Source organism: Pogoniulus pusillus, chromosome Z (genome assembly GCF_015220805.1).
Source record: "Pogoniulus pusillus isolate bPogPus1 chromosome Z, bPogPus1.pri, whole genome shotgun sequence".
In the NCBI taxonomy this organism is placed as follows: domain Eukaryota; kingdom Metazoa; phylum Chordata; class Aves; order Piciformes; family Lybiidae; genus Pogoniulus; species Pogoniulus pusillus.
Genome location: NC_087309.1, coordinates 86693585 through 86713169, shown reverse-complemented (window position 1 = coordinate 86713169; position 19585 = coordinate 86693585). Strand labels below are relative to the sequence as shown.

At 39.8% G+C, this 19585-nt stretch overlaps 1 protein-coding gene across 1 annotated transcript in view; it reads left to right on the top strand.

Moving 5' to 3' along the window:
* The window catches only part of RAD23B (RAD23 homolog B, nucleotide excision repair protein), a 47886-nt gene extending 31671 nt beyond the window's left edge, over window positions 1–16215 (top strand). Inside the window, exons 4-10 of the mRNA XM_064176807.1 lie at window positions 512–768; window positions 4216–4271; window positions 7961–8088; window positions 9031–9154; window positions 10956–11083; window positions 11482–11658; window positions 13415–16215. Coding sequence (XP_064032877.1) covers window positions 512–768; window positions 4216–4271; window positions 7961–8088; window positions 9031–9154; window positions 10956–11083; window positions 11482–11658; window positions 13415–13528 — 984 coding nt within the window. The 3' untranslated portion in view covers window positions 13529–16215. The remainder of the gene's footprint in view (window positions 1–511; window positions 769–4215; window positions 4272–7960; window positions 8089–9030; window positions 9155–10955; window positions 11084–11481; window positions 11659–13414) is intronic.
* The last annotated feature ends 3370 nt before the right edge of the window (window positions 16216–19585 follow it).

Sequence of the window (19585 nt, the reverse complement as noted above, 5' to 3'; positions counted from 1 at the left end):
GTGCTTTGAATATAAAGAATGCCGAAGTAGAACTTGTTGCACGTTCAGTTTTTAGATTTTTTTAGTGTCGCATTTTCTAGCAAATAGCATCCAAAATGAAATGTGATTTCTGTTTTTATTACTTCTACACATTTGCTTGGTGTGAAAACCTTATGCTTGTTCCACGTACTGAATGTCCTTTGACAACTGTCTTACTTCTGAAAAATGCACTTTTGTAAAACACTAGGCTGTTTCCACATTTACAGTATTGCAGTCTGTAAATACTTAGATGTTATATTTACATTTCATGTCATACTGAGATACTGGAATTGCATAGATGTCTAAATAAGTAGAGCACTGACACTCAGTTGCATGTTTGCACACAATAAAAGGCATTACAGATTTAATGTCTTGCAATGTTTCAATGCTGGATGTTGAAGCAGAAATTCAAACACATATAGTTTTAACAGAACTTAAAAAGCATTGGTTTTGGAGCTTTGTGTTGTGTCTGAATTTTGCTCTCTTCTTATAGCCCAAAGCGGCGGCAGCAGCTGGAGCTGCTCAGCAGTCAAGTGCTACTACTGCCATTAGCTCGACAACTGCAGCTCCAGCACCAGTAACTATACCAGTCCCAGCTGCTGCCCCAGTGCTGTCTCCTGTCCCTCCACCATCAGCACTAGATGCAGCTGCTTGTGAATCTGAACCTGTGAGTGCTCCTAAAGAAGACAAGCCAGTAGAACAGCCACCTTCTGAGGCATCAGCTGCTCTCACCTCGTTATCAACTGACAGGTATGAATGAGCCCTCACGAATGGCTTCCCTGTCCATTTCTGTTGCTTGCAGCTTTGATTTTTATGGTGAATTTTCCATTACAGTGGAAGTCAGATAATGCTGTCTGTTCTACTTAATTTCATTCTTTCTTAATTGTAACTTGAGTCTTTGGTTTAAGCATAACTTTACTGATAGTAAAAAGTGTCCCTCTTTACTTACACCTCCTGTGGGAAGTGTGGTCTTAGGACCAAAATGTATGAAGTGGAGAGTTAAATAACAAAGGACATGTGCTCACTATAGGCAATTCAGAGTTACTGTGACACAGATTTATTCTCAGGCTGACATTATTTGTATATACTCTTCTGCTGTCCATAAAGCTCTTCAAGGCTTTTGAGGGATGTATTCTGTTGTCTTCATAGACCTCTGATCATGTTTTGAATCATGTTGGTTAGATTTGAACCTGAACTTCTTCATTGCTGTCTCTTAATTTCCCCAAAGATCTTTTCCTTCCAAAATGTAGGATTTGGTATTCTCTTAATCATATAGTATTTTAAAGTTCTACAATTTAGTTTGTTCTGAATGTTCCTTTGTCTTCAAATGGTTGTGTGAGCTGGGATGAATTTTAATCTCAGTTCTCTGTATTTAAGAGAATCAAATGGAACTTAGAAATTTCATTCCTGTTGTATAATGTGACTCTTTTTTTTGGTCACTTTAAGATGCTGAAGTATTGCAAAAGATAAAAATGTTGTTAACTGTAATTTAATGGCCCTTTTGATACATAGCATCAAGGTTGTTTTGTACACTGTTTTTCAATTATTTATGTTACTAAATACTGATGCACAAGACATTGATTTTTTTTTTTGAGTGACTGTATTTAAAAAGCATCAAATAATGGTAAGGGAGCAAAATTGACAATTGCCTGGTCATCACAGAATTCTTATACTGAATACCCTAGTTTGATGTAATTTTGCAATTCCAAGAATTGGACTTACTGTAAAACTAGAATGTAAATGAGGCTTCATATATCAGTTGAATAACTTAGAATTTTTTAGTGCTAATGGTTGGGGATATTTTTTGCTGTTTGGTTTGCTCAGCCAGGTTCAAAGATTAGATTAAATCTTTGATATTGAAACATTGCTTTCCAGTTTTCCATGCACAGGTTGCAGTGTGGTAAAACTGTAGTAAGAGAATCTGAGCGTACATCATGGAAAGCAAAAGATTTAATTTAACACATACATTGTTACCACCTGCCTCGATTTCAATGGGTTTCTGAATTGCTTTGGGAGTTAAATTACTGAAGCTGTTGAATGTCTATTGAGATGTGACCAGGCAAGCTGGTGTCCTGTTCTGCCCTTGATCTTTTTCAGTTGTAAATCTTACTAGTGATAGATAAGTAGTCAAGCATTCTTATTAGAACAAACTTTCTTTAAAAAAAAAAAGCATCTCTGTGCATACCTTGTTAGATTTTTAATGGCATCTTCTGATGACGTTTCACTTGCTGTTAGGAGTTGCTGACTGTAGCAGCCTGATAGGTGGAAGGCTGCTGCAGCAGTTCTCTATCTAGTATCAAGATTGAACAAGTATTCTCAGTACATGTGCACAATATGTGTATACCTCTCTATATGGCTGTCTGCACAGGTCAGCACAGGCGAGTATAAAACCAGCATCCCATCAACTGTAGAGCACTAATAGTTATGTCCTTTTCCCTGCCCTAGGTCTTAATAACCTAGGGCAAAGCTCAGTAGTCCAAAATAGGTTATGTACAAGCACACAAAACAGCACTATGAATGGATTTAGTAGCTGACCATAAGACAACCTGTTCTGATAGCTGGCCCCGAGATCTGTCTACCAAGTTTTTTATACACTGTGAGTGTCTGAACTCTGCAACACTGCTCCAGTTGGAGGTGTTCAGATTCCCTTTGCATGCACATGCAACACGCAGAGACTCTATCCAGGAACAGGCTGTACACATACACTGATCCTGGTGTCCAGTCACTTATTCATGTGGTCACACAATTGCCTCATTCATAGATGTACAAACAACTTTTTCCACTATAATGTTACCAGTAACCAACCCTCAGATAGTAGAGTATTTCCAGCAGCTCCTTCCTCAGCAGATGACTGACTTACAGCTGTTCAATACCCATCTCTCAAGTATCTTACCCTACTCAGTGTAATCAAGCATGGTTGTGGCCGTTTGAGCTGATCCTCTAGCTCAGACATAGGGGAGAGATGAACATTCCAGGGATAGGCCACATAAATGGCAACAATAGATAAATTAATATAATTTCATTGGAGCATCAAGAACTTAATGTCTAGAAGCACAATTTGCTGATGACTACATACATGCCAGCGTATACATCCATGTAGCATATGCATGCACTCTAGTCTCCTCAGTTGCAAGCACCCTAAACATGTAGGCCCCTGTGTTTCCCTGTCCAGTTGTGGGCACTTAGGCTAATGTACACACACATATATGTAGAATAAATTGACCACCCAGCATGAAAAATAGTTAGAAATTGAACTTAATTAGAAGCGAGGGCAAACTGGTCATCAGGTGCAAGGCATGTCCAGGCAAGTGGTGTTTACATGTCACTTGAATTTTTCTTCACTTTTTTCATGCATGCTTTTCATCTCCAAGGTGCCTTCATGCTTCCCTTTCCCTGCCTTTGGTTTTTCGTCTCTCTCTCTATATATATATGTAGATCCTATAAGAAGTACTGCACAATCCCCAAATGCTTTTTCCTGACACTTCATGGTGAGTCAGTTGCACCACACTGTAGGCAGTAATGCCCTTGCTCTGTAAGGAGACCTGGATAGCCTCTCCCATTGACCCATCAAAGGGTCACCCCAAAACCAAGGTGCTGATGCTTTAAGTTGCTGTACTGGGAGGAGGCAGAAAAGAGGCAGCTTTGTGGCTCAGTTATCTGGGGTTCCTCTGCATAGTGGTGTGTTTGTTTTTATTAAGAGGTGAACCTTTAATTGTGTCATTTAACAGCCATGGTAATTTGAGTTGGAGCAATTACAAATGTTAGCAATTTATATTCCTGGGAAAGTAGGATGCTGAGATCTTAATATGGGCTTTCTACTGACCTTGTGTCCTCATTAAGATCAAACAGAGGACGGTGGGGAAGCAGGTAGTGAGATTGTTGTGTGTTTTGGAAAATTCACCTTGTTCTCCCACCCTTTAAAGCATTCAAGCAAGCAGATGGCTAATCCTGGAGCAAATGGACAAGAGCCATGCTGCTAGGATGTAAAGGGGAAGGTTTGCCTTGTGTTAAAAATGGTTATATTTTAAATTTGTAAACTCTGGTTTCACTGCGAGATCAGGAGAGCTCTGTGGAAAGCTTTGTTGGCTTTCAGAAACAAAAGGGGCTGTTAGAGTTACAGGTGCTGCTGCTATTTTTGAAAAACAGGAAGTATTCAAAAGTTTTATAATTACCACTGCACTTGTCTTCATCTTACAGTACAACAGGTGATGCATCTCGATCAAATCTTTTTGAGGATGCTATTAGTGCACTTGGTAAGTGGAGTGTTTTTTCTCATGTAGACCTTAATTTGGTGCAGGAGAGAAATGATGGATTAGCAAATGTTGATGTTCACCTCACTATCTGTCATTGTTAAAAGTTATAATCAAAGGTACTTTTCTCTAAGTGCTGAAGCTGGTATTTTAGAACCAGTATGGTGAACTTCTTTACTGAAAAATATTTCACTTCATATATTTTTATTCTGTAAAAAGAAAATCCTTATAATTGCCTTTTTCCCCATTTGCCATATTTTCTCTTCTAAATATTCAGTTTGAAATGGTAGACTGGAAGTAAATGTGTGTATGCAGTTGTTAACCTTCTCTTCCTAATGTGCAGGTCTGATAAAACAACTGCCTTTATCATTCACTTGTTCCAGCTTTGACAGGACTGTCCTTTGACACATTTAGATTAAATTCATCAAATCTGCTGCTTTTTTATTTGAGTAATGAAAGCCTCCTTATACTTACTAGTCAGTTCACTTTTGTTTTGACAGCTTAAATGTCTGTTTCTCAATGGAATAAAAAGAATAAAAGTAATAGGAAATTCTGCCCCTCATTTGTGTTGGTTCTGGTAGGTAGGAAATTACTATGCAAAGCCACAACTGTTTATTCTTCCTTACGTTTATTTGGAGAGGATTGGATTTTTTTAGAGTGAAGTAGATTAAGGCACAAAAATAAGGACAACATAGTTTCCAATTTGTATATTGTCTTATCTCTGTAAGCATTAATCTTAGTACAAAAATGTTAAACTGTTTAAACAAAAGAGTTTCACTAATATTTTTTGTAAAGGTATGTGGGATACATTAGAAGCAGATGTTTTGATTAAGCAGCCCAGGTTGATTCAGGAGCAGCAGCTACGTTTTAAGTGTGTTCTTGGTAGCCACCAGGTGTAGTCGTAACTGCAGCTTAGGTCTTTTGTTACAATATACTGTTATAGGCTGAAGAAATGTATAAGCTGAAATAGCAGATAAATACTGTAGGAGACAAACAGTTGCGTTCTGTTACATATTTTAAGTGGCTACTGCTACCAAAGCTGCTGCAGGCTTTATTAACCATGGCTGAGATGTGGTCATCACAAACCCTCATGTTAACAACCGTGACCAAAAGGTTTAATTAAGCTGGTGATCTTGACTTAGTCATCTTTAGAACCAAGGAAAAATTACCTCCTTTCAATGCAGCAGGAGAGCACGACTTTACTATCCATTTAAAATAAATTTGGTTGGCATCTGATACAGTAAACCCACAATCCCTCATAGCTGGGAAATAACATGCACTGAGTGTCATTTCCTGTCTTAGCATACTTCAAGGGTTATATGCCAAAAAAAAATAATCAAAGGTAGTAGGCATTAACTCTGGGGTTTTTTTTTACTGTAGAAACTATCTAAAAAGGAATTTGCCCAAATATATGTAGCGTGTTTTTACATTCTAAGTAGGATTCTAGGCATGTTCTTGTTATGACTTCTCAGTTACATTGTCTGAAGATATCTGACTTCACTTGAAAAACGGGTTGGTTTCTGCTGCTTTGGTAGTGGGTTTTTTCACTTAGCTACACTGAAAATTGATGCAGCTTTGTGCTGCATGAAGATCTGCATGTCTTGCAGTTCCTGTGAAATCCTACCTTTCACTAGAGCAGCCTAAGCTTTCTTTAGGGCATGGGACAAGAATTACTGTGGGGAGTGTGATGAGATAGATTTGAAAGTTAGTCCAGCTTTAGAATGGCTTTGGAAAGACAGAAGCAAAGAGCACAGCCAGTTCAGCATTGACCTTACAAACATACCCAGTTTCACTGTGTGAAGGTAAGCCTGAGTCAGTATCTTGTTATTGCTTGTGTGCTGTTCCTAAATTACTTTTGCATAACTTGTGTAAGTAGATTTTTTAACTGAAGTACTTATGCCTACATTCACAGTAATTCTGTTTCCTCCTTTAGCTTTTAATTGTGACTTTATTTAGCAGTCAGTCCAGAGCAAGCAGACCTTTGTGCATCTTTTATTTTCTGCAGCAAATCTTTTGTACTGTTATACCCAACACATACTGAAAGGGCACTGTGGAAGTGCTAAAGTCATAACTCACTAGATCAAAAAGTGTTCTGCCTGCTCTTTATTTTAATCACTTTAATAGCACTATGGAGGGTAAATTAGTGCTGTGTGAGAAGGAACCACGGTGCTGGGACAAATGTTGGCTTGTCTTTTTTGCTTCTCTGAAATCTGTGAAGAAGTACATATCTTTAGAGTGAAATTTAGGTGGTTTAAAGTGTTTTTTTGTGTGTCTTTGGAATAATGAAGATACATGTATGACTGTTGATATTGTGGCTGTGTATGAAGACATGAATTTAGCATTACTGAAACTCAGGACTGTTGTTTTGAAGTCTGAACAAGAATTTCTCAAATAGTCAAGAGCTGTAAATGCTTCCTTTAAAAAAAATCTTTATGGGTAATATAAAATTATCATTGGGCCAGGTCCACTGAGTTATTTGTTCTTGAGTATATTGCCCTCAGTCATACATTTACTGGTTATTTAGAAGCATTCTTTAAAAATCAGTCTGTGGTGATGTTAATCTTGGCTTGCATTAAACACCTCTTCCCTAGGGGAATGAAACTTAGTGGGGTTTCTTGATTCCTTTAATTGTGACTTGTCTTAACAGCAGCTTCTGGCAGTATTTGTATTCTCCACTTTTTAATTTGTTCAGTTTTGTGGTGACTTTAATTCTCTTGCAGCTAACTTGCTAGTCAGTAACGGTTCCACTGAGATCAGGAATACCTTTATCCAAGGAACAAGATAGCAGTTTAAAGCCTGGGTTTGTTTTGCATTCATGCCCTGACATTTTTGAATGCAAAGATAACCATTAAAATGTTGCTGAGCTACAATAGAATAGTTGGTTTTTTTTCCAGTTTTTAAACCTGCTGTCTGCCTTTAAGGAAGGGAAATTAAATGGATTATGAAGAGATAGTAATTTTCCCTGTGATATTGTTACTGTAGTAATCAGTTGTCCTTAAATTGCTTTGTGTGTAGCATGTGCACCTGTTTTTGTTGATGCTTGCAGGTGGGGGACTTAATGTGATGCAGGTCTAGTCAAACAAGTATTAGATGAGGTAACTTGTTCTCCTGAACCTAGATAGAATTATAAGTCTTCTGTCTGTTAGTCCTTGTTAATTAAATGACTTCAATCATCATCATGAGCACATAGCAATATACAGTTGCAACTTGGTCATCATTATTTTGTCATCTCTCTAACCATAGCAGCATAAAGTCTTTATTTGGAGAAACCTCAGTAGCTAAGTTTGGCAGGCAGATTTCTACCTAGAAAGTTTAATTTCCAAACATACACTGCAAGAGACTGCTTGATTATGTTAGGAATTGAATGCTAGCTGTGAGGATGCTCTTGATCTTAGATGAAAGCATTGAGTGTATTGAATTGTATAATGAATACCACAAATGCTGCTTCTTTCAGCAGAAGTTTGCATTGTGTTTGTTACTCTCTACTACTATGTTAAAATATGTGATGAAACTACCAGAGCACATTAGGAGTTAATGCATCAGAGCCATGGCAAGTTTAATATGAGCTATTTTTAACTCTTCAATGAATAACTCAAATTTGGATACAAATTAAATCAGTCTAATGAAACTTTTTGGTGGTGTTTTGTTTTTTTTTTCCTATTCCCTTACAATGGTGGTCATGTCACTTCTAGTGACAGGTCAGTCATATGAGAATATGGTGACTGAGATCATGTCAATGGGCTATGAGCGAGAGCAAGTAATCGCAGCGCTGAGGGCCAGCTTCAACAATCCTGACAGAGCAGTGGAATACCTTTTAATGGTGAGCGGTTTATTCTACCTACATTGTACTCTTGTACTTCTTGTTTTGTCCTCACTAAAGACTTGCCCCTTTGGGGTTCCTGTCAGCCAACTTCCCTTGCCTGTACCACCAGGGCTGGTAATCATACAGGAATCTTTCTTTGTGTCTGTCCCAAGTCAAGCTGCCTAAGTTTCTAGGCCTGAGGGAGAAGGATGGGAAGGACACATTTGGTGCAGGATTTCAGTGACAGTAGAGAAATTATATAGGGTGGTAAATTTGAAGGATTCCTTATAGAAGAAAGGTCTCTATTGGTTGTATAACCACATTCTACTTCAGTGTAATTTTTCTTCTTTAGATTTATCAGTTTGATCCTTCAGAGCAATTAGTTCTTATATACAGTTATTTGCACATGAAAAGACAAAAAAATGCGAGTTAACTTTTGAACTGCTGAAATTTGATAACCTACAGGCCAATTCACACTTCAGGTGCAGTACATAAGCTGTCAAGCTATTGCATTGAGGAAAGGGGTCCAAAGAGCCATATTTGTATATCTCTTCTTAATTTCTTGCCAGGCTGTATGGCATCTGTAGTCTGCTTTCAGTTGACACTACAACGGTGTTCCTTTTTTTGCATAACATTCTAATGCACTGTAACACTACATTTAGTTTAGCTTTTTCACTGATATCAAAGGATGTCTTTGTTTGTGGATTAAAATGTGTTTTAAAGTGATGCAGTGCATGCTTTACCCATCTGCTATACAAACCACATAATTTTTCTTGTCAAAAATAAATTTCTCTTTTCACAGTGTTCTCTTTTAGCTGTAAGGGCATACCTGTCACAGCAGCTTGCTTTGTATTTGCAGCGAAAGCATTTATGTTTTCTTCCTTTGTTCTGAGAGCTAACGCATGCAATAAAACAGATCTTTTAGCGTTCTGTGGGTAATCATGTGACCTGTGGCTTTAGGGTATCCCAGGAGATAATCAAGCTGTGGCTGAACCCCCTCAAGCATCAAACACTGGTGCCCCTCAGTCTCCAGCAGTGGCAGCATCAGTAGCAACTATACCTACAACTACTAGTTCATTAGGAGGTAAGAAAAGTTATATTTGAAAGGGTGTGATTATAAAACAGATACTTACCTATTCTCTGCCTTAGTGAATTTTAAGTTCCTCATGCTGGTGAACTGATAAAAGTGAAATGGCTAAAAGCTTTAACATGGAAATTCCGGTGTGGTATTTGCTTGGAACAAATGACTTGTTACATTGTGGATATACCCGGAATAAAACATGAAGTTTCTGTGAACTTGCACAATTCCTTTGATTCGGTATTCTGGATTTGAATGTGGAACCACAGATAAGGAGATGGTTGTGTTTTCTCCCACTTAAAACCTGGCTTCCAGTGGGTAGCTGTATACTGCCATCTCTGACTATACTTACACATTTACTGCTTGGAAATCAGAATAGCAAAGGAGAAATCTGTAATGAGGCCACAAGGTGTAGCACCTGAGAGACCTATCTGTAACCTGAGGACTTTTCACTCAGCAGTGGAGCACAGGGACAGAGTGCTTGGTGTCTGCTGAAAAAGACCTCTGTCTTAAAAAGAAATAAATATATGAAAAGAGAAGTAGGAATACATAAGCAAGGAGTAGGGAAAAGGTTTGCCTGAGGCCATTGCAGTGATGATGTTCAAGATGTAAGCCTTGAGAGAGGCTGGAGTGTTAAACATACAGGTAAAAGTGACGGGCACAGATGATGTCCATAAAGAGGAATGGGATATTTCAGAGCACCTTCAGATTATCACAGTATCACACACAATATCACCAAGGTTGGAAGAGACCTCATAGATCATCAAGTCCAACCCTTTACCACAGAGCTCAAGGCTAGACCATGGCACCAAGTGCCACGCCCAATCCTGCCTTGAACAGCCCCAGGGACGGCAACTCCACCACCTCCCCGGGCAGCCCATTCCAGTGTCCAATGACTCTCTCAGTGAAGAACTTTTTCCTCACCTCAAGCCTAAATTTCCCCTGGCGCAGCTTGAGGCTGTGTCCTCTTGTTCTGGTGCTGGCCACCTGAGAGAAGAGAGCAACCTCCTCCTGGCCACAACCTCCCATCAGGTAGTTGTAGACAGCAGTAAGGTCTCCCCTGAGCTTCCTCTTCTCCAGGCTAAACAATCCCAGCTCCCTCAGCCTCTCCTCGTAGGGCTTGTGCTCAAGGCCTCTCACCAGCCTTGTTGCCCTTCTCTGGACATGCTCAAGCATCTCAATATCCCTCCTAACCTGGGGGGCCCAGAACTGAACGCAGTACTCAAGGTGTGGTCTAAGCAGTGCAGAGTACAGGGGCAGAATGACCTCCCTGCTCCTGCTGACCACACCATTCCTGATGTAGGCCAGGATGCCACTGGCTCTCTTGGCCACCTGGGCACACTGCTGGCTCATGTCCAGGTGGGTATCGATCAGCACCCCCAGATCCATTTCTGTTTGACTGCTCTCCAGCATTCAAGGCAGTATTTAACAGTATGAGAAGGCAAGGCTTACTTAAGAAGGACAAAACTGACTTAGAGGAGGCAGAGAACTGATGCAGGTATAGAGATAAGACAGCAGGCTGAGCAAATGTCTTTGTGAAGTATTGACTTGGAGATGAGACATACAGAGAAAAGTGCTGGAGATTAATTACAGAGACGCTGGACCTTAAGGCTGGGTGAAAACAAAATGCATCACTTAACCTTAGTACAAGTAATTCTTGCTTAAAGGTAGAGGAAGTTAGTGTGTGGAAGCAAGGTGTTCTGACTTTCAGTGGAGAATGTGTTTTCTGCCTCCATGTCCTGTTTCTGTCTGCTTTATTGAGAATCTTGTTAAGTTTAAAAAAACATGTTACTTCATTGATTTTCAGGACATCCACTGGAGTTTCTACGAAATCAGCCTCAGTTCCAGCAGATGAGACAAATTATCCAGCAAAATCCTTCCCTGTTACCAGCACTGCTACAGCAGATTGGACGAGAAAACCCTCAACTACTGCAGGTGAATCTTAAAACAACAAAATAATGCTGCTAATTTTGATTTAGCTTTACCAGGAAAGGATATGTGGATGTTAAGTGGGATGGTGTGTTAATATGAGTTGCAACGTTCTGATTTTGTCTTTTCAGCAGTTGTTGATGTACAGAACATATTTTCTATGACATTGGAAATGAGTGTGAACCTATAAGAGGTGCAAAGGGCATCAGGAGGAAGGAAGGGTTATTGCAGTTGAACTCAAACATGAAATTACATTTCTTAGCTAGATGTAATATTTTTTTCTCTGTATACTTTCATCACATTCTTTTGCCTATATATTCACCAAAAATAAACACATATTGCCTATTGTCAGGCTTAAACATGCTTTATTTCAATATATTTATTTATTTCTCCATGCTTCACAGCAAATAAGCCAACACCAGGAACATTTTATTCATATGTTGAATGAGCCAGTTCTAGAGTCCCGCCAAGGTTTAAGTGGCAGTGATGATGGTGCCAACACTGGAGGTGTAGTGGAAGCTGGAAATGGTCACACAAACTACATTCAAGTAACACCTCAAGAAAAAGAAGCTATTGAAAGGGTGAGCCATTCTTTGAAACGCTGCTTGGCTGTTGCTACAGGGCATTGACCTGTGCATGCCTAAGACATGTCTTAACTTGAGCTTTGTCTGTTTAAGCTCATTAATTCTGCATAATTTCTGATATTTTACACTGCTATTTCAAAGCTGTTGTAGTCCTGTTTCAAATCACATCTCTTCTAAAATCTCTTGAATCTATCTTACTTGAGAAGATGCTGAACTTTTTTAACTTATCAGAAGCTGTCTGTAATAATTGATGACTGAATGATTTTCCCTCAGGAACATGAACTCAGGGAATAGTTTCTCTTGCAAAAGACTCAGACAGTGCTGTTCTAGATTCTACTGTGATAGGTTTCCAGGTACAAAGGTGTAACTGTGTGAGCACTGTTGGCAGGGTACTTGAACAGTAAGAGTGCTTAGAGTTGAATGGAATAGTTTAAGGTGCTACATAACCCAATTATTTTGTCTATCCGTAAGAATTAGTTAATTATAGCTTTCCAAAAATACAGGTAAACATTTCTATTAAAATATACTTGGGGTGTTACTATGCATTAGTAAACACTGTGTAACACTGACTGAGTATGGATTTACATAGCTGGCAATGCCTCTGGGATTTTGCTTAGAACAAACTGCAAAGGTGTCATACTGTGGTAGTGGTTTTGTATATCAAAGATAATGTTTTTTCAATTGGCAAAGCAAACACGTAAGAATCATCAGAAAAGAACAGGTTTTAATATAGCTATCAATTCTATAGATCTCAAGTAAATTGAAAATTAATAAAATCATCTCTAGTCAGCTGCATCTCCTTTTAAAAATAATGTTACACAGAAAAGCATTATCTCTACAACCTGTTCCAAAGCACAGCAGAGACCTATATGCTGCTTCTGCGTTTCCATGAAAGACACACATCAAAATTTAGGTATCTGAGTATTATAAGCTGACACATTCATGCTGTTTGAAAGCATGAAATTAAGAATAGTTGATAAAGAATTAATAGGACTGCAGAGATTTGATTTGCCTTGTATGTAAAATGCCATTCATATGCTGTGGGCATTTTAAGAAAAATTGCAAATGGTTTTATATACTTGTTTTTTGTTAAAAGAGGATTGGTTTGCTGAATGTCTCTATGTATAGGCTAAACTCACTCCCCTGGGCACAGTAATAAGCTTCTTCTGTAGCATTCTTATTCCTGCTTGCCATAAGTGTCCCAGGCATTAACTAGCTACTTGACTTAGGAAAAACAGATTGTGCATAACTTGAATCTTTTAGCCACAGCATGTAGTCAGTTTTCCAAGACATGTAAGTCCAATTGGAATATTTGAAATCGTGGTGGGTTGGGCTGCCTACTGGTGATCACAGCCTGGAAGCTTTTGTTGCAGGCACTTCTGTTAAAAACACTGAGCTTTGTATAATTAATAGTTTAAAATGAGTATTGTTGAAAGTGTTTTCCTGCAGCAGAATAATGTACCATTACTTCCTGACATCATTGTGAATCAGGCCTTTTGCAGTGACTTACTGTGGCAGTGAAAGAAAAGTGTTTGATGGTGCTTCATTAGATTAATTCAAGTGACTTTTTCAAGTGAAGCTTCTGTTTAGTAAAGACAGAAGCAACACCTTCTCATTCTTTGCTCTCATAAGTGCTGCACTGAGCTCAGTGGCAATGTTTATTTGGAGAAGGCAGTAATTGCATAAGTGGCTTCTCAAGACAAAGATGCTTAATGTACAAAATGTGCTTTCTAAATGTGTTTCTTTTCTTCAGTTGAAGGCATTAGGATTTCCTGAAGGACTTGTGATACAGGCATATTTTGCTTGTGAGAAGAATGAAAACTTGGCTGCCAACTTTCTTCTACAGCAGAACTTTGATGAAGACTGAGAGACCTTTTTTTATTTTTAATTTCACACCTCACACCAGTGCATTACACTACTTTTGTTCACTGGATTGTCTGGGATGTTGTGGTTTATATTCATAATGCTTGGTGTATGGTATATGGGGGAGGGAGGAGAAAAGAACATAAGAAACAAAGCAAAGAAAGCATAAAGTGGTCTGCTTTGAAGTAGCAGATGGAGAAAGTCACACAATGTAAAATAATATACAACCAAAAATCAGCTTCTGCAGATAATTAAGTCCTATAAACTGTAGGTTAACTTTTTGCAGGTTTTCACTCTTACCATGTTAATTTCAGAAATGTAGTGTAATGCCCTGCTTTATGTTCTTTCTGCTTAATACTGGTATGGGTAGTAGCCTGTGCTATCTAGATTCTACTGTCTGTATTTTATGGCAAAACTGGGTAGCATCTTTGTGAAATCCAAAAAAAAATTAGTAAATATACAAAGGAATACAAAAATCTGGTCAGTTATTTTTGCTTTTCCAGAAGTGTTAAGGTAGGGCAAGAAGCACAGTATTTTGTTTAAGGCTGGATTAAAACAATGTTGGCTTTTTTTCATCAAGCAAAAGTTTGATTTCCAAGTGTCCTGATCATTGATAAATTCTGGCCCCTCCTTTTACCCCCCCTCAGCAATGATCTGAGAAGCTATATACATAGAGGTAAAATTATCACTCTGTGTACATCCTTTTGGGGAAAATGTTAAATGTTACATTGCAGTAAAAGTTTTGAAAGCAATAGATTGCATGTTTGGTTTTGTTACACGCGCTCCTGTGAATTGAATATTTTTTTTTTCTCTGCCAGCAAACAAAATGCAAGCTTCATTTCTGTTCACAGCAATGAGACTTTATTAAATCAAAATTCATCTTCCTACCTTTGTTGAACCAGCTTTTGTAACACAAGTGTAAATGTCTGCACATACTGGTATTCTTTTGCTCTTGAGCTGATTATAATGACCAAACTCTTGCTGTGCAGTAAGGACTTCTTTTTGAGGAAGAGATGCTCATAACTTGAGATATCAGGCAAACAAGTTAGTTCAATTCAAAGAATCTCCATTAATTTCTTTTTGTTGAAAGTAAGCAATGCTTAGAGTTTTGAATTCTACTTCTTGAGAACTACCTGCCATTTCTTTTGGTTAGTCATTACGTAGTGTAACCATCTTCCTTTTAGTATGCATTGAGTTTTGGACACAAATTTGCACTTCATTGCAATCTTAGCAATGAAAACAAATGCTAATTTAATACAAAGATACTATGTGTGACATTTCCTGAATACAGCTTGGGGATGTTTTGATTTATTTTTTTTTACAGTTGTATTCCAGTTGCCTGTATTAAAAATCTATCTCTGCAGTAACCAAGAAGATACTAACATGGCTACAACACTGAGCTGTTGTGTCGCTAGAGATGTTAACAGTGTAGTGGTACAACTGATTTTTTTTCTGCTTAGTTTGTGCATCGGTGGATTAACTCCTTAACTACTGCTTAGCAGCAAAATACAAGTGAAGTGTCTGGAGAGAAGAAATTGAGAGACTGTTAACATTTGTATTCTGTTTCTCCTTTGGTTAGCTGTAGTCTGTTAAACAATTAACTGCACAAATCAGTGAAATATATTGATGCTTTTTACTTTCTTCTTTCTTTCTTTTGGCATCCATGATGCTTTTTCCAGTTAGCACGTGTTTTAACCAGGTTAAATTCTTTCATCATTTCATAGGTTTCTAATGACTAAGCGATCAGTAGCACAACCCAAATCTATCAGTATCAGTGGGAGGTGTGATATGGCTTGATTAGAAAATAATTCTTTCATAGTGTTTTCATTTTAAGGAAGTTAATACCTGAGTTAGACATTAGAGTTAAGCAAAATAGGATCCTCAGTATTTTTTCTGGACTGGAAGAGATGAATTTTGATTTAACACTCTGCAGGCAGAATGTTCAATAGAGCTCTATTTGCAATCTGTCAAAGGACCAGCTGACAGGTACTTGAAAAATGCCAAATTGATAAAAGGACTTCCTGAATGTACTTCACTACCTAGCTAATAACTAAGGCAAAAGCTTTTAGTTTGTGGGGATCTTCTGTACTGATCAAACTGCCATTAGAAATAACCATTCCTTTGCTAGGAGGAGCAAAGCAAAAATGTCTGTTAGTGTTTCAGTCTGCTCCCTCCAATTTTGATTATGAAGTGTTTACTTACTATAAATGTTAATAATTAAAGAGTATTGAGTTTGACCTTTTTAAAAAGAGAAGTTAACTTTGGTTGTTTGTAACTTTGTATACTTAGTGACTGAGGAGTTTAAAGCTTCAGCTGTGGCTGAAGCCTTAGTATTAATTCTGCTCCCAGTTTTCATCAGTGGGGCAGTCTTTATGTGACCTGTGATGAACAAAGGGTGTCTTGAGCTTATACGCTAGCAAAAACTGGGGATACCTGCCAGTGAGAACCATGTATTTCTTCATAGCCAAAAGTGAAGTGTGTATGGAACTCATGGTGTTACAAAGGTAAGCGTGACCTGAGTAAGTTAAGTCGCTTGTCTATACTGCATCTTGTTTTCTGCCAAGTACTACCAGGAATTTTCTGCACAGAGTGCTTTTCACCATGTTTGCTGCAGATATCTTGGGGATTTAGGGAGCCGTCTCCTCAGGGCTTTGTGAACTGTAGCTAAGAAAATAAAGTATTTCTTCCTAAGTTTTGGTACTGGAGTCCTTACCTTTGTTGTGAAACTTATAAGAAAAGCTATATATGATGCGCTATTGATTGGAATTAAAAAAGTTACTCTCAAGTTGTATTCATTATATAATTGTCATTTGTTCAGCTGCATCATGATGTTCATGAACCTTGTCCAGAATCCTCTTGCCAGTGTAACTGAAACACAATAGTATGGATTGACAGTGTGCTTTAATCTTACCATACTAAGAGAACTTCTCTCCTCCTGAGTGATGAACACTCAGAAGTTGAACTGGCTCTGATACTGACTAATCTGTCAGAATTAACCTTGAGGGGATAGACATGAATGAAGGGTCATGGGCTTGTTTCTGGGTTTGCACTGGTAAGGCAGTGTTCTCATGTTAACAAAGACCAGAAGGCCTCCCACGCTGACAGGGCAGAATTGTCGTGCTCAGCTCGCTTCCTGAAATGCTGTACACCAACGCATGCAGCATGAGGAGCAAACAGGAGGAGTCAGAAATCCCAAGTGTTGTCAAGAGCAATGGTTAGCAATTACAGAGGCATGTTGGGGCAGCTCACAGCTGTGGATAGCTGTATTCTTTTTAGAAAAGATAGGTCAACAAGGTGAGGTGGTGGAACTGCTTTTGACATGAGGGAGCAACTAGAATGTATTGAGTTCTGTCCAGGGGTGGATGAGAGGCACATTGAGAGCTTGTGAGTGTGAATTAAGGGGCAGGCCAGCATAGGTGATGCTTTTGTGGGTGTTTATTACAGACCACCTAATCAGGATGAGGAAGTTGATGAGGCCTTCTACAGGCAGTGGACAGCAGCCTCACAATCACAGGCCCTGGTTTTCATGGGGGATTTTAACTACCCAGATATTTGCTGGAAGGCCTGCTCAGGCAACCACAGTCCAGGAGGTTCCTCCAGTGCATTGGTGAAAACTTCTTCATGGAAATAGTGGATGAGACAATTAGGAGAGGAGCACTGGTGGACCTGATACTATCATGGAGGGTCTGGGTGGAGTGGTGAAGGTTGAGGGCAGCCTAGGCCATAGTGATCATGAGATGGTGGAGTTGAGGGTCTTGTGTGGTAAGAACAGAATACCAAGCAGCATCAGAACCCTGGACCAACTTTGGCCATTTCAGGCAATTGCTAGGGGAAATCTCATGGGATGGGGTACTGGATTGCAAAGGGGCCCATGACAATTAGTTAATATTCAAGGACCACTTCTTCTATCCTCAAAATCGGAGCATTCCAGCAAGTAGGAAATTAAGAACAGGAGGAGACCCACATGGTTATGTAGGGAACTGCTGACCAAAGTCAAATGAAGGAAGACGGTTTACAGATCATGGAGGGAGGGGCTGGGCACTTGGGAGGAGTCTGAGACTGTTTGTCAGAGGATGCAGGGAGGCAGGCAACTAAGAAGGCTTAGGTCTCCTTGGAGTTAAACCTTGCAAGGGAGGTCAAGGACAACAGAAAAGGCTTCTTCAAATACATTGCAGGAAAAGTTAACACTGGAAGCAGTGTAGGCCCTTTGCCAAATGAGGTCAATACTGGGACCAGTTCTGTTCAATATATTCACCAATGACCTGAGTGAAGGCACAGGTGCACTGTCAGCAAGTTTGCTGGTGACACTAAACTGGGTGGAGTGGCTGACACACCAGAAGTCTGTGCTGCTGTTCACTGAAACTTGGACAGACTGGAGAGTTGGGCATGTGAAATTTAATGGAATTCAGCAAGAACAAGTGTAGTGTCTTGCACCTGGGAAAGAACAACCCCAGGTATCTGTACAGGTTGGGGTTTGACCTGTTGGAGATCAGTGAAGGGGAAAAGGCCCTGTGAGTCCTAGTGAAAGGAAGGTTGACCATAAGCCTGCAGTGTGCCCTTGTGGCCAAGAGGACCAGTGCCATCCTGGGAGGTATTGGAGGAGGTGTGGTTAGTAGGTCGAGAGAGGGTCTCCTACCCCTCTACTCTGCCCTGGAGAGGCTGCATTTGGAATACTGTGTTCAGTTCTGGGCCCCTCAGTTCAAGAAGGACCTCAGGGAACTGCTTGAGAGAGTCCAGCATAGAGCCACAAGGATGATTAAGGGAGTGGAACATCTTACGAGGGAGCTGGGGCTCGTTATCTTGAGATGAGAAGATTGAGAGGTTACTTTGTTAATGTTTATAAATATATAAAGGGTGAGTACCAAGAAGATGGAGCCAGGCTCTTCTCAGTGATGCTCACTGACAGGACAAGGGGCAATGAGTGGAAATTGAGGCATAGAAAACTCCATGGAAACAGGAGGAAGAGATTTATTTGCTGTCAGGATTATGAAACACTGGAACAGGCTGCCCAAGGCAGTTGTGGAGTCTCTCTCTGGAGATAATCGAGACTCACCTGGATGCTTTCCTATGTGATCTGGTATAGTGATCCTGCTCTGGCAGGGGGTTGGACTGGGTGATCTTTCCAGGTCACTTCCATTCCCTAACCTTCTTTGATTCTGTGAATGACAACAGGAAATACAAAACCAACTCGTTGAATGCTCCTCCCTAGGCCATGTGCTCCACTTCTTTGACTGGTCTCATTACCTTTAGCCACTCTCCAGCACCTCACTGTATTTCCTGTAGTGAGGAACCCAGAAGTGAACACATTACTTGATGTGTGTCCTCAATCAGTGCTGAGCACAGAGGAATGTAGCCACAGTCTTTCTAATACAGGTCAGGATGCTGTTCTTGGACACCTGGGTATGCTACTGACTCATTTAATCACTGTCAAGCAGAACCCCCAGGTCCCTCTTCTAGTGGCAGCTTTCCAACCATACATCACCGGGTCTGTAGCTTACCAGGAGGTTGTTGTGACTCAAGAGCAGGACTTGGCACTTGGCCTTGTTGAATTTCATACAATTAGCCTTGGCCCATTGGTCTGACCTATCCAGATCCCATTGCAGAATTTCTCTACCCTCTAACAGATTGACACAGCCACCCAGCTTGGTGCCATCTACAGACTTACTGAGGGTGCACTCAGTCACCTCATCCAGATCATTGATAGAGATATTAAAAGAGGACAGGCTCCAGCACTGATCTGTGGGGGACACCACTGTGACTGGGCACAGCCAGATTTAACTCCGTTCACCACCAAGCTTTGGGCCTGGTCATCCAGCTTTGGGTCCAGTGCAGAGTGTGTTTATCCAGATTTGTGCCATGAGTTTCTGAAGGAGAATGCTGTGGGAGACAGTGTCGAAGGCTTTACTAAAGTCCAGGCAGACAGCATCTGTGGTCCTTCTCTCATCCAGTCGGAGGTTCATCTTACTGTAGAAAGAGATGAGATTAATTAGACAGGACCTGCCTTTCATAAACCCATGCTGACTGGGCCTGATGGCCTGGTTGTCTTATATGTGCTGTGTGA